This window comes from Taudactylus pleione, unplaced genomic scaffold, assembly GCF_031769625.1.
Source record: "Taudactylus pleione unplaced genomic scaffold, aTauple2 ptg000069l, whole genome shotgun sequence".
Taxonomy (NCBI): Eukaryota; Metazoa; Chordata; class Amphibia; order Anura; family Myobatrachidae; genus Taudactylus; species Taudactylus pleione.
In genome coordinates this window covers 5,416,002-5,430,469 of record NW_028284471.1, presented here as the reverse complement: position 1 = coordinate 5,430,469, position 14,468 = coordinate 5,416,002, and the positions used below count along the sequence as shown (strand labels likewise).

At 48.5% G+C, this 14,468-nt stretch overlaps 1 protein-coding gene across 2 annotated transcripts in view; it reads left to right on the top strand.

The window, feature by feature from the left end:
• CUNH20orf96 (chromosome unknown C20orf96 homolog) overlaps nucleotides 1-14,468 on the top strand; it is a 99,417-nt gene that overhangs the window by 61,141 nt on the left and 23,808 nt on the right. For both annotated transcript variants that reach the window (XM_088467156.1, XM_088467155.1), the window contains exons 6-7: nucleotides 6,604-6,761; nucleotides 6,847-6,948. In XM_088467156.1, coding sequence (XP_088323282.1) covers nucleotides 6,604-6,761; nucleotides 6,847-6,948 — 260 coding nt within the window. The remainder of the gene's footprint in view (nucleotides 1-6,603; nucleotides 6,762-6,846; nucleotides 6,949-14,468) is intronic.

The window sequence follows — 14,468 nt, the reverse complement described above, 5'->3', positions numbered from 1 at the left end:
AGCCCAAGACGCTGACGGGACCACAGATCGTGGAAAGGGTCGTGATGGACCGGTACCTGCGATCATTACCTGTGACTCTGCGCAAGTGGGTGAGCCATGCAGACCCTAAGTCCGCAGACCAGTTGGTCGAGCTGGTGGAGAGGTACGTGGCGGCTGAGGAGCTGATGAGTATGCCCCACCGAGCCCCGATGGCGCACCGGCGAACTCCCACAGACACTGGTAAGACTGTTCCAGGGGAGAAGGATGCTGGGCGGTGGGATGTACCTAAGACTGAGGGTGTAGAACCTGGAGACAGGCCTGCCAGGCCAGGAAGGTTCTTGCCCCGTAAACGACTAGACATTAATATGATTCAGTGTTTCCGGTGTGGTGACTTCGGCCATATTTCCGCTAATTGTTCACTTACAACTGAACCTATGCAATGTGATACTGCTCATGTCTACCGCAGGGCGTCCTTCTTTGCGCAGACAGCCTGTACGGCTGACCGGCAGGCTGAGACTGATAAGCACATGTGTGTACTCACTGTAGATGGCAACCGAGTAGAGGCACTGTTAGACTCTGGTAGCTTGGTGACACTTATGAAAGCTGAGCTGGTGAACCCCTTGAGGCATAAAGGGAAAACTGTTGGTGTGACCTGCATACATGGGAATACCCGATATTATGTTACTGCCGAGGTGAACATCGAGACACCATGTGGTTCGGCTATAGTTTCTGTGGGTTTGGTGCATGGACTGATGTGCGATGCAATATTGGGGAGAGACTTTGCTCACTTCTGGAAGTTGTGGGAATGCCGTTTTGTTCCAGAAGTGAACAACCCCGATCCATTTGAGAAGGTTGTCGATGTAGTGGAGGAGGGAGTTTCTTCTGAGTCAGAGTTATTCCCTTTTTCTACTATGATTGGCGAACTAGAGAATGCGGAGCGTGACGGTGGCCCGCCAACTGATGTGCCTCCCACTGAGGTGGGAAGTGTTGTTGGCCCAGTGGATCGTCTGCCTGATTTAGAGGTCAGAAGAGAGGTCTTTGCCGTGGAGCAGTTGAATGACCCTACTTTGGTAAAAGCCAGGGAGAATGTAAAAATAGTTGATGGTAAACCCGTAGACCCTGATAGTCCTTTGTCCTATCCCCACATGGCAATGTGTCAGGATTTGTTATATCAGGTGACTAAGAAGGGGGAAGATATTGTGGAACAACTAATAGTTCCCAAAGCCTACAGAAGAACAGTGTTGGATCTGGCCCATGGTCATATAACGGCAGGCCATCTAGGAGTAGAGAAAACCACTGAGCGAATAAAGCAGAGGGTATACAACCGCAATGCTCGGTTACGCAGCTTTGCTCCTGGGGACAGAGTGTTAGTGTGGGTTCCCACAGTGGAAAATAAACATTTGGCTAAATGGCAAGGCCCCTTTGAAATCTTAGAAAGAGTGGGACAGGTCAATTACAAAGTTTACCAGCCGGGGAAAAGAAAGCCGGAACAGATATACCATATAAATCTGTTAAAGCCCTGGAAAGATAGAACGGTACTGTCGGCCGTCCGAGCCCCTCCAGTAAAACCAGGGCCCTTAGTTCCCGAAGTGACAGTGGCAAAAACCCTGTCGGCAATTCAACAACAAGAGGTCAAGGAGTTTCTGATCAGAAATAGGGTGCTGTTCTCTGACGTACCTGGGAAAACCTCGGTCGTTAAACATGACATCATCACTGACCCAGGGGTTAAAGTTAATCTAAAGCCCTATAGGTTACCAGTAGCACAAAGAGAATCGGTGTCGAAAGAAATTAAAAATATGCTACAGTTAGGGGTTATTGAAGAATCACATAGTGAATGGTCAAGTCCCATTGTGTTGATTCCAAAGCCCGACGGGAGTGTGCGTTTCTGCAATGACTTCCGAAAGTTGAACAGTGTTTCAAAATTCGATGCCTACCCGATGCCACAGTGGAGAAGGAGGCGTTGGCCATAAAGTGGGCGTTAGAGGCTCTCAGGTACTACTTGGTTGGAAGAAAGTTCAAATTGATCACTGATCATGCCCCTTTGAAGTGGATGTCCGAAAATAAGGACAGTAATGCGAGAATTACGAGATGGTTCTTGGCGTTACAAACTTTAACATTTTCAGTGGAACACAGGCCAGGAAGCCAGCTGGCCAAGGCAGACGCGTTGTCACGCGTTCATTGTTTGGGGGCTTCAGTTGTTCCGCCCCACAGGTCGAAACAAAGGGGGGGGATATGTGATAGGATCACTGGTAAAGTGGTCTGTGGCAGGTACATTTGTCCCAGATTCCTGTCTTATGTGTTTTAAACCCCCAGGAGAAAGTCTGCAGTGTAGCAGGCTTGAGTCTCGGCTTTTTGAAAAACCGGTTTGGGACCTGGGGGTTGTGGGTGAGAGGAGAGGGAGGGCTCCACCCATGGCCACTCCAGGTTTTGGGCCTTCTAGCCTGGTAACAGGCTTGTTAGGGTTTCCACCTGAGAGTGGCCAATATAAGCCTAGTTTGTTTAGGGCTGAGTGTCTCACCTGGGAGAGCAGGCAGGGAGTTTGCTCAGAGACACTTGAAAACCTATCTGTAAGTGTTGTGCTGTGCCTTGGTTGCTGGTGAGGGCATTAGGCCCTGCCAGGTTCTGGTAGTGAGGGAACTACCTGTGAAGTTAGTGCCCCGACAGGGCTAGGATTTATGTTTATGTTTTCTTTATGTTGTTTCTGACATTGTACAATAAAGACTGGCGCCGACCAGCTTGTACTTGCATCCAGACTGGTGTGCTGCTTCCCTGCTGCTGTGGGTGTGTGTAAGAAAGGAGTCCTTCTACCCAGGAGAGGGAACCCCTAATCTGACTGTGTCACAGTATGTATACTATGTATGTGTATATGTAAACATGTCTATACTATATGTGTATATGCACGTATGTTTGTGTATACTATGTATGTGTATATATATATATATATATATATAAAATTGTTTATGTACACTATGTATGTGTGTGTGTGTGTCTATATATATATATATATATATATATATATATATATATACACACGTGTTCTATGTATAGGATTGTTTATGTACACTATGTATATGCATGTATGTGTATGCAATATATATGTATGTGTGTGTGTGTGTATATATATTTATATATATATATAGTGTGTGTGTTCTATGTATACGATTGTTTATGTACACTATGTATGTGTACACTATGTAGATAGTTTATATAAACTATGTATAGTATTGTATTGTTAATCTAATTTAAAAGGGGCACCATTTATTGCTACTATCAGGGGCAGATTGGGCCACCGGGTAAGTTCCTGCTGCGCTGGTCCCATAGTCCCCTCAGCCGGCTCGGCTCATACTGTTGGCCGGAGCCGTGCTTCCAGTACTTCCGTTCCACTGTGGAACACAAACTGGAAGCGGTCATTTGCTCCTGATAGCGGGCACTTCCGGGTGACGGTAGCCGGGAGCAGCGGCTGCGTAACATGGCTCCAACTGGGGGTGATAGCCTAACCAGCCTACCCCCTGAGATAGTACAGAACAGCACCCAGAAGCTGGGTAGCCAATAAGGGTGAGTTCATTATGTGAGCCTAAGTCTCCTCTCCCCATCCCCTCCTCGAGCCCCCATTCCTTCCCTCTCTCTCCAGCTCTGCCTGTCCGGTCTGTCTCCCTTGCACACTGCGACTGCTCTAGTATTAAATATTATGACCCACAGTGCCCACTCCAGTATAAAATATTATGCCTCAGTCAGGGCTGTAACTAGGGTGGTGCGACCAGTGCCATGGCACAGGGTAGGGGGCGCTGTTTGGGCCTGTCAATTTTCCTGTATATTACCATTCCCACTTGTAGCTTCCTCTTCATTTATCCCCAGCATCTCCTGGCCTCCCCTATCTCTTCCCTGGCCCTTCCCCATGAGGTCAGGTGCACTATCTTATGTCCCTATTTAAAAAATGGGGGGCGCCAATGCTCTCTCAGGCACAGGGCACCAAAAAGTCTAGTTAGGGCCTCAGTCAGGGCTGCCATCTGGTGGGGAAGACTGCTGGGACTTGAGTCCCAGCCCTGGAAAAAGGGGGGCCCTGCCTATTTTGTCAGTCCCAGGCCACACAATTTCCAATGTCAGCCCTGCCCTGTAACTGAGGACCCCCTGACCTGCTTCAAGATGTGTGGTGCAGTCCAAATGTCCCGCAGCTAAGCATGTCAGCAAGTACTGCAGACAGATCAGACTCCTGTGGGGAACTAGGGCAAGTATGTATGTGTTTCTTCCTGTCGTGGGCTAATGTGTTTCTTTGTTTTTTCTGTGTGGGGCTACTGTGTTTTTTTTTTCTGTTGCGAGTCAATGTGTTTTTTTTTCTTTTGTGCGACAATGTATTTTATTTTTTTCCTCTTCAGGGCCATTGTGTTTTATTGTCTTCTTATTGCGGTAAATGTGTTGGGTTTTTTTTTGTGGAGACCAAAGTGTTTTATTTTCTAACGTGATGTTATTAGTCTGCGCATGCGTCTGAGTTGTACTGTCCCAGGGGTGTTCATACAGAGTTGCAGTACAAATTCAGACAGATGCACCATGAAGTGTATTAGTAATGTGTTGGGTGTTCCTAGGTAGTTGGCTAATCAGACGCAGATGTAACAAAGTATGGGCGTTATAGTAGCAACACAGGCATGTTAATGAAAGATGGATGATATGCGCCTAGCATAGGGCTGGTAAAAGTTTCAATGGTGCGACCGATGGTGGCATCTAAACATGCACAAAGCATGACTGCAGCGTCTGTAGACACTGTCAGTGGGCGTCTCAGTCCTTGCATATTTGGACGCATGGATGTACCCCAGAGAAGGGCATTGTAGCAGCATTAGCATTAAGTGGCAGATGCAACTGCTTAAAAGACGCAAAGAAAGTGCAACTGCGTCTGACTCAAAATCACAGAATCAGGCCCTATCAGGAGGAACCCCGCCCCCACTAGGGCTGCTTGTTTTCTCTCCCAATCCGACCCCAGCTACTATAATAAAAGGGTCACCAATTATTGATATTTTTATAAAGGGGGCAGGGATTATTTACCTAACAAAACAGAGCACAGATTATTGATACTATAAAAAAGGGGACACAGATTATTGGTATTATATTAAAAGTGTCATAGATAATTGATATTATTTAATGGGAATGACCACACCCCTTCAATTGATGGCCACACCTACAAAAGGCTGGTTACGCCCCTTCAGCGGGCCCCTGCCATTGCATTCCCCTGTGGGCCCTTTATGCCCCAGTCCGACACTGCTTATGACAGTGGTTCTCAAACTGGGTGCCATAGCACCCTGAGGTGCCACGAATTGGTGGTCCAGGACCAAATCACATTATTTATGGTCAATGTGATTGGAAAAACCAGTGCTGGTGGCTGCCAGTCATAAAATATGTGGACAAACAGAAGCGCAAACCTTTCCACCACCACATAACGGAATGTAAGGGTAACAAATAAGCACAATTTACTTCATTTAATAATTTTTGCTAAATTTCTCAATAAGAAGTTTTTGGCCCAGTGATGCTGTGAAAAAAAATGCTGATACTCTAGGGCACCTTCATTCAAGAACATATGGGAATCAATGACTTACGCGCAAGGACTGTAGCCTGGAGTACCTGGGACTCCCCTTCACTACCCAGGCAGTCACAAGCATTTTCCCACATTGGCTCCTTGTGATTGATTGTCTATTTAAGGGGATTTTAGCAGAAGGGCTTGCATTATATGCCTGCAACAGTAGCATAAGTATGTGGCCCATAATACATCACTCTTATTAGAAGAAATAGAAATGTAGGCCCTCATTCAGAGCCGGACGCTCTGAGCAGAGCGCACGCTCTGAATGAGGGCCGTCCTCCATAATTATGGAGCGTCCTCCTGGGCGCTCGTATAGCTGTGGGTCACCACCCACAGCCTATACGAGCGTGCAGGTTGATGGCCGCGATGGTCTTGACCATCGCCACTGCGAGCCGGAGCCTGCGGTTGAGTTTCTCAACCGCAAGGCCCGGAGTGATTTTGGCTCTATCAGAGCCAAAATCACTCCCACTGACATCACTAGTGATGTCAGTGGGCCGGCTTCTGACGGTAGGCGTTCCCTTGGGAACGCCCCCGTCAGGGAGGCACGCCCACCAAAGGGGGCGTGCTGTCAATCAACATCAACAGCATGCCCCCTTTGATCACACACAACGAGCGAAGGAAAGTCCTTCGCTCGTCGCGTCTGGCGCATGCGCACGACGGAGCTCCCGCCGTCGTGCGCATGCTCAGTGCACACCATCGACCCACTTGCGAGCGGACAGCCGCTTGCGAGTGGGTCTGAATCAGGCCCGTAGTCCTTTATGGTAAGCCTCCTGCATAATAATCATGGATGCGGCCTATTTCTGAAGCTTTGCCAGAACTCCGCTATAAGGTAACGTTGTGCTGCTTGGTACATCACCAGTAAATCCCAGTAATCTGTTTTTGCCAGATCTCGTCTGTAAAAGTTGGACTGTGCAGGAGGCTATTGGTCACCTACTCCCTTGCCAACCTCACCTGCCTCTTATCAATTCTGTATGTGGATAGTTTGCATAGACCATATATAAAGTAAAAAGCTGTAGTTTATTAACTCTGTTCCATCTATCAGTGGCTGTTTTTGATTACAGCACTGCGTCTTCAGCTACAGGCCTGTGAGGAAAAGATAAAGGCTACTCAGGAGAACTTACATCGCCTGCAAGTGTACCGGGATCGGGGGCATTCGATGAAAGTATTGGAGGCTGCAGATCTTGAGAGACAGCTACGAGTGTTAAATGAGACTCATCAGGTGGGAGGAATAAGTTTGTTTGTGATGGAAACATTACATGCGCGCATGTACACTACTCACTGCTTTCTCTCATCTCCTTGGTCAGGACCAGGCTGCTGATGTGGAAGCTTTAGCTCATACAGAGTCTCAGAAGTTGTTGGAAAGTCGGCAGACAGTGAAGGATGTCATCCTACAGAATGTAGTGGAGGTGAGAGAACCAGCAAGAGACACATAATTTCCACAATATAGCTTTGAGGTTTGAGTGGTTGCGGTTTTCAATTTGGGAACATTATTGCTCTCTTCTTATGATAAGACAACATATAAGCCCATAGGATAAGCTAGGGGGTCATTCCATGTGACTCCTGTTACATTACATGTTAACTTTTAGAAGTTTAAATGCACCACACGCAAAAATGAAGCTGAAATTCAACATTTTAAAAATATGACAATAATATATGTGGTAGGTAGTCATAATTAGTGCTTAAAAGCAGAAAAAAATGTACACTCTTAGTAGTTAAATTTTAGTGTTTATATTAGGGATGTGCAGGCTCGGTTCTACTCGGTTCCGTTCGGTTCTTTTTACCGGATCTTATTGGGTTTCAGCTGTCACGAGTTTTGGATAGCCAATAAGATTCGGTAAAAAGAACCGAACGGAACCGAGTAGAACCGAGCCTGCACATCCCTAGTTTATATGCGTGATTTATGTTACAACAGAATGGACATAGGAACTGAGTGGACTTATAGATTTATTTTAATCTGCTCAACTCATTATTTTTACAATATGATTGTTACACTATACACTTATAAGACCCTAAACTTAATATTGACACATAAACAAAAAACTAAATGTTAACCAACTATACTTAAAATAAATTTTTACATGTGACTCATGTTACATACGAATGTGACTCATGTTACATTTCTGTACCCAGTCAAAGGGCTCTCATGCAAATTACTCAAATCTGTAGAATCCACCTGAATTAATAAATGTAGGCCTGTTTATCTTCCTGATTAACTGTGAAGATGTATAAAATATTTCATCTGGTGATGATGGCCATTTCCAGTTGCTGCCAGCTTGCTCCACCATCTCTGATGTCCTTGATCTCACCTGGGTAACTCTTTCCATCATATTGAACATAGAACCAGTCACCAATGTTAACTGCACCATCTGAAGTCATTGTGACAGTTACATTAAGTTCATCAGTACAAAGAAATTAAGTAGAAAATGTCTTGGCATCTGCTGTGATACAATTTAATTTTCATATATACAGCCATTTTTATGTGCCCCATAAACTCAGCTGCCCTAACCATGTGCCTCCTTAGGCCGTTTATTATACATAAGTCGACTACAACGTGTTTTCTGACACAAATTACTTTGCCAGGTAATAGTCACTTGACTATATAGTAGCTGCTATATATCTGCTTTATATCTAAGCTCCTGTAACGAGCATATTTCATGTACCAGATTTACCTTAAAACAATAAAAGAAAGCACACAAGTCTCTGACATGAGCAGGAAATACTTTGTCTCCATTACCCCTGCTGATATTGGGGGATCTCCTCTCTACCCGGAGCTATGTATGGAACGTACCATGCAGGTTCCCTCTCTGAGCCTGGTCTGCAAGCTGCATTCTTAGGTCCTGTGAATCTTCCAGTAACACTCCAAAAAAGGAGGTCCCTGTAGTTTTCAGATCTGCCCTGTACAATGCAAGTATACTCCTGGGCTTTAGTGCCGCAATGAAACTGAATATTAAATTTTATTGCTATATAAAGAGGTAGTAGACCTGTGCTTGAGCCATAATCTAGAAGTGAACTATTGTTTATACCGGAAATACACATAGCATAAACTAAGATTATGTAGTAATCAACGCATTAAAGAACTAATCAAGCACCTGTCATAGCTGTTTGCCTCTAAGACGCATCACGCATGTGCCCTGATTGTGTTTGTACAGAGTTGCAGTTGCGATTTCAGATGCCAGAGCCAGCCCTAGGCATATTCATTCTAAGCAAATGCCTAGGGCGACTGGAATGACTAAGGGCATTCCAGGGCTCTGCCGATGCCCCCCACCCCCTCCGCTATGCTGCCCCCCAGAGCTGGATTAAGGGGTGAGCACTGGGGGTAAGTACCCCCGGGCCCCCCTCGCTGAGCCCCCCCGCCAGAGATCGGATCTCTATAATGATCCGATCACTAGCGCTGCGCACAGCCGCCGGCGCCGCAGAGAGGTGCTGGGCAGCTGAGCGACGGCTCAGCTGTCCAATGGAAGCTGTCCAATGTGAAGCTGCAGCCTGCGCTCAGTGACTGGCAGGCTGCAGGAAGAAGGGGTCGAGCGGAATGGAGAGCACAGCCGCAGCCCGGTCCCTAAGTATGGAGGTTGATGTGGCTGCTCTGAAGAGAGGAACGTGGCCGTGCAGTCTGTTGGCTTGGAAAAGTAAGACAGGCAGCTTTTTTTTTTTTTTACTAATTAAATTTGAAGGCACTGGGACCTATGTGTACATTATAATATATATATATATATTTATATATATATATATATATATACATATATGTGTGTATATATATATATATATATATGTGCATGTATGTATGTATATATGTTTATATATGTATAATTATAGGATGTGTATGTGTGTATATGTGTACATATAGCTATATATATGTATATTTTTACACATATATATATATATATATATATATATACCATTCAGCCGCCGGCATATCATACTGATCCTATATATATATATATATATATATATATATATATACACATGGGATCAGTATGATATGCTGGCAGCTGAATAGACGGAAGCTCGATCACTGAAGATCCTGACAGGGGAGATAAGTACCCTAACCCTCCCCCTCACCCCCCCCCCCTTAACCCACCCTTAGTCGTGCCTAACCCTATCCCCTCCCTTCCTGCACCCTAAACCAACCTAACCCTCCCAGGGGGGTGCCTAACCCCCCTCCCTCCACGTAGCCTAACCCTAATCCTCCCCGGGGGGTGCCTATCCCTAATATTTCCCCGGGAGTGCCTAAATCTAAACCCCCATTCTGGGGAAACTGACATACATACCCAGGTCTGGACGTTCGGGATTCCAGTGACGGTATATATGGACAGCTGGCATCCCATCCGCCGGCAATATAACTACATCTGAATATAAACACTTAAGGCAAGCATCCATTTAGCGATAATTAGTGATTGCATGATTACGACATCGTAATCTTGCAATCGCTCAGTAATCGTGCACTTTTATGTCGGAAACGACCAGCGGTGCGAACTTCCGACATCAATCGTCGCACTGAAATGCCGTACAACCTGACGATAACGTCAGGTTCAGCATTGTAGTGGATGATTGATGTGCCTACACTGAGCGACTGAACGTTTAGTGTAGGCACAGCACAGACTGACAATCGACTGCACGATTACAATGTCGTAATCGTGCAGTCGTTTTCATGTCTGCAAGTGGATGTGTGCCTTTAGATTGCTGGTGAGATTATCTGCTAGGGGGCACCAGTCATAATTTTGCCTAGGGCACCAAATTGCCTAGGGCCGGCTCTGTCAGATGCACACACGGAGAAGTACTTTTGGAAACATATTTGCCATTTGTGGGCGGTGACTGGGAGGTGGCTATTCACACAGAGATGGTCTGTCTTATGGGAGTGCCCAGGGGCTTAGAGAGGCCTTCCTGGCCCGGGTGAAATGAGGGGGCGTGGCCTATTCGCGGGTGGTGTGACCACGTCCCCTTAGGATCTGTTTACCTCTAAAGACTTTTGTAGCCCCGCATAGCGGCGCTGGGGAGGGTCGGCGCTGTGAGCCCCCCAGCCTGGCGCAAAGCCGCGGGGGGCACGATCAGCATGATCGCTCCCCCCCACAGTCATAGGAGACTGCTGTGGCTGCTGCTCAGCCGCCGCGAGCAGTCTCCCACTGCAGCCCAGTACACAACAGCATGTGCTGGGCTGCTGTGATTTAAGATGGAACGCTAGCGGCGCCGGGCCCCTTCAGCAGCCTGGGCACGGGTAATTATTACCCCCCCCCCCTCTCGGCTCCTCTGGGAGTGCCTCGGCCGTGTTGCTATTTGCCTACACAGACACTTAATTGCTCACATTGCAGCCAATATTAAGATGGAGACTCTGCACCTACCATAGGGCTGGTGAAAGTTTCAATGTTGTGAACGATAGTGGCATCTAAAGATGCACCAAGCACGATTGCAGCATCGGAATACACTCAACGCAGTCCTTGCAATATATGCAGACGTGCAACTACCAAAGATGTACATAATAACTAACCCATGTATAAACCCCAGACAGGGCACACATTACAATGTGAACAAGCTGTACACTGTGCCTTAGAGTGCAATTTTTCCCCTGTGGTTTAAGTGATGTGAAAACACTGCAGTCAAATGCAACTAATTGTGCTGATATGTGAATGGAACATAAGGGTGATGTCCTATAGAATGTTGTGCTCTTCCAGCCAGAAAAGACTATGGGGTAGATGTATTATAGCGCCACTTATCGTGCCACTATAACGCTTCCTGCTTTGCCTCTTTACCGAGGCGAAGCAGGAAGCACTAACGATGAGATGTATTAACATCTCATCGGCCAGAGCAGGGGAGTGATAACTCCCCCCTCCGGTGATCCCTGCTATAGCCCACAGCACATCAGCCTAGTGCTGACACGCTGTGTCTCACTCCCGTCCGGCTCCACTGAGCATGCACAGGATCCCGGCAGCACCCGCAGCAGAGACATCGCTGTCACTGCTGTGGGGATATGGTATCGCCAAGCTGCAGCTGACGATATCAATAGCTGCAGCGGTTCGCCTGACCGTTCATACATTGCCTAGGCATGGCGCCCCTGTAATTTACCGCCCAGCCTCCCCAATCATACATGGGGGAGAAGTGGTATCAGCGCACATAACGTGCACTGATGCTGCTTTGGCGGTTAATACATCGACCCCTGTATTTAGTAGATACTGCAGTGTCAATAGACAGCATTCAACTCTGGAGCACTTCACGTTTTAGCAACAGCAGCAGAATTTCTGGACTTTCCTAATATGCCTGACTGACACCAGTGTTTCCCAGCTTCTTTCTATAATGTTATTTTATCAAAATGTCCATGTTATAAATCATTTTCTAATTTAGCTATAGTAGTTAATGGCTTGAACACTTTTCAAACGAACCATCAGCCAGTATCACTGATATCGTCATTCAGGGCCTGATTCATAGGTGCACGCAGTGCCGATGCCAGACACTAGCGCATGATGTTTTCAGTCTGCGCATGTGTCCTGATGGTTACTGCCAGGAGCCAAGTGTTGTGGTCAGCGACTGTGTCTTTTCTACTTCAGGGTCCATAGGGTATCCACAGGATACCTTGGGGGTATAGGTGTGACGTCAGTCGCAGGGCACCAAAGAGTTAAGCTTTCAGCCTCCCAGGATGCACTAGGTCCCCCTCCTATACCCCGCCCCCGTTCCAAGGCACCTCAGTTTAGTTTGGTGCCCGGCCGGAGTCGGGTGCACCTGTTGGAGTGGGGGCTAGAAGAGCCCCTGAAGCTTATTCTTCATGCAGCTGTGGCTGCACAACTGGATGTACAGCATGGACAGTCAGTCCTGACGTCCATGCTGTCTTCCCTACACCCCGCCGGTACCAGAACGCCGGTACTGATCCGGGGATGCTGGTGGGCGTCTGGGGTCACAGCTAGCGGTGACCCCAGATGCTCCGGACCATGGCCGGATTCAAGGGGGACAGAGGTAAGCAGCGGGGTCCCGCGGTGGGTCCCCGCTGATCACATGGTCCTAAGTCCCCAGGCAGGGGGCTCCCTGGGGACTGGCTGCAGCGTGGAGCCAGGCGACCAACCTGCGCTTCCACTACCCCCGGGGACAGCGGACCGCAGCAGAGCGGTAGCGCTGCGGCGTCCCAGGGGTTAAATGCATGCCAGGGGAGCGCGCCTTCCCTGTCTCACAGCCGGCGCCTCCCCCGCTGCACACAGCCCTCTCTGCATGCTGCCGACTGGTCCTGTGGCAGCGCTCCTCCCCCAGGCCAGCCTCCTCTCTGCTCCTCGGCGGCCATCTTCTCCAGAACGCATGGTGAACGCTGCTGGAAGCGCTGGACGGAAGCATCGTGGTCTGGGTCCCCCCGCATACCTCTCCTCCGCTGTGGTCAGGTCTGTGTATGCAGCGCTGTGTCCTACCAGGCCCTGTGTCTGTGTAGTTGAGTGATCAGCGCTGTTAGTGCAGGAATTGTTATTTCTCTGCATTGTATGTGACTGTGCTAGCGCTGCTGCCTGTAATCTTTTCTTCATCTAAACTGTCAGCTTTATTACTGTCCCTGTTCTTTCTGCTAAAGCCCTTGCGGTGCGGTGCTGCAGGGTGGTCTCTCGCCTATTTAATACTTAATTGGTGAGAGAGGTCACATACGTGGTGCCATCATGTCTGAAAGTGATTTTCCCCTCCGGCTACAGTGTACCACGTGCAAAGTACCGTTAGCGGAGGGGGAGGGTAGCGCGGAGGGCCTTTGCCGGCAGTGTTTGTCCATGGCGCGGCCTATTACGGTTACAGCACCGGTACAGGAGCCGCCCTGGGCTTGTTTCGCTCAGGCGTTAACAGCTTTAGTGGGCCAGTTAGCTCCGCAGCCCGCGTTTACTCCGATGGGTTTGTCCCAGCAGTCTGTGGTGTCGTCACCCATGCAGGGGTTCCCACGACAATTGGTGGTACCCCACAGTCTCCCTATTTCCCCGCTCCCGGGTTCTCAGGAGCCAGCGTGGGTTAACTCCCTGACGAGTTCTGTACAGCACTTGTCGGATGTGTTGCAAGGGGAGTCTGTGATGCGGTCTCATAAAAGGCCGGTGGCGTCTCTGTCCGCTCCTTATGAGGATGACGAAGGAACGTCTGATGATGGGGAGATTCTAGATCCTTACGATCAGGAACCTCTCCATACTAAGGACGCTGATGCTAAGTCCAAAGTATATATTCCTGGGCTTATTCGGGCGGTCCGCACAGCCTTGGTGATTGAGGACGAAGTTCCCCCAGCGGCTAAATCTAAGTATGCCTTTTTCAAAGATGTGAAGGGCGATGCCACAGTCTTTCCTCTTTCGGGTCAGTTGGTGGACCATTTAGAGGAGGCGTGGAAACAACCTGGCAAAAGATACCAGCCGCAGAGACGCCTGGCGGTGGCTTATCCGTTCGCGGATAATTATTTTGCGAAGTGGGAATCCCCTCCACAGGTGGATTCTCACGTGACCCGTCTTGTCCGTAGTGCCACATTGCCGATGCCATCCATGTCCTCCCTTAAGGATGCTACGGACCGCAAGGTAGAAATCTGCCTGAAGTCCGCTTATTCCCTTGCAGGGGGGGCAGCACGGCCGGCTATGGCCATTTGCTGGGTTGCCAGAGCGATGGAGCGCTGGGCGGATTCATTAGAGGCTTCTTTTGAATCCGACTGTCCGGCCGATCAGGCGGAGTTGATTGGCAATCTCCGTGATTCGGCCACCTACATCAACGAGGCGGCTCTAGACATTAGTACTCTGGTGTCTAGAATTTCTTCAGCAGCGGTAGCTGCTCGTCGCACCTTGTGGCTGCGATCCTGGAAGGCGGACGCAGATTCCAAGAAAGGTCTGGAAGCGTTGCCGTTTACCGGAGAAGTTCTCTTCGGTCCGGATCTGGATAAGATTGTGGCCACGCTGGCGGCAGCCAAATCTGCCTGTCTCCCGTCGGCCGCTGCTCCTTCTGGTTCGGGACC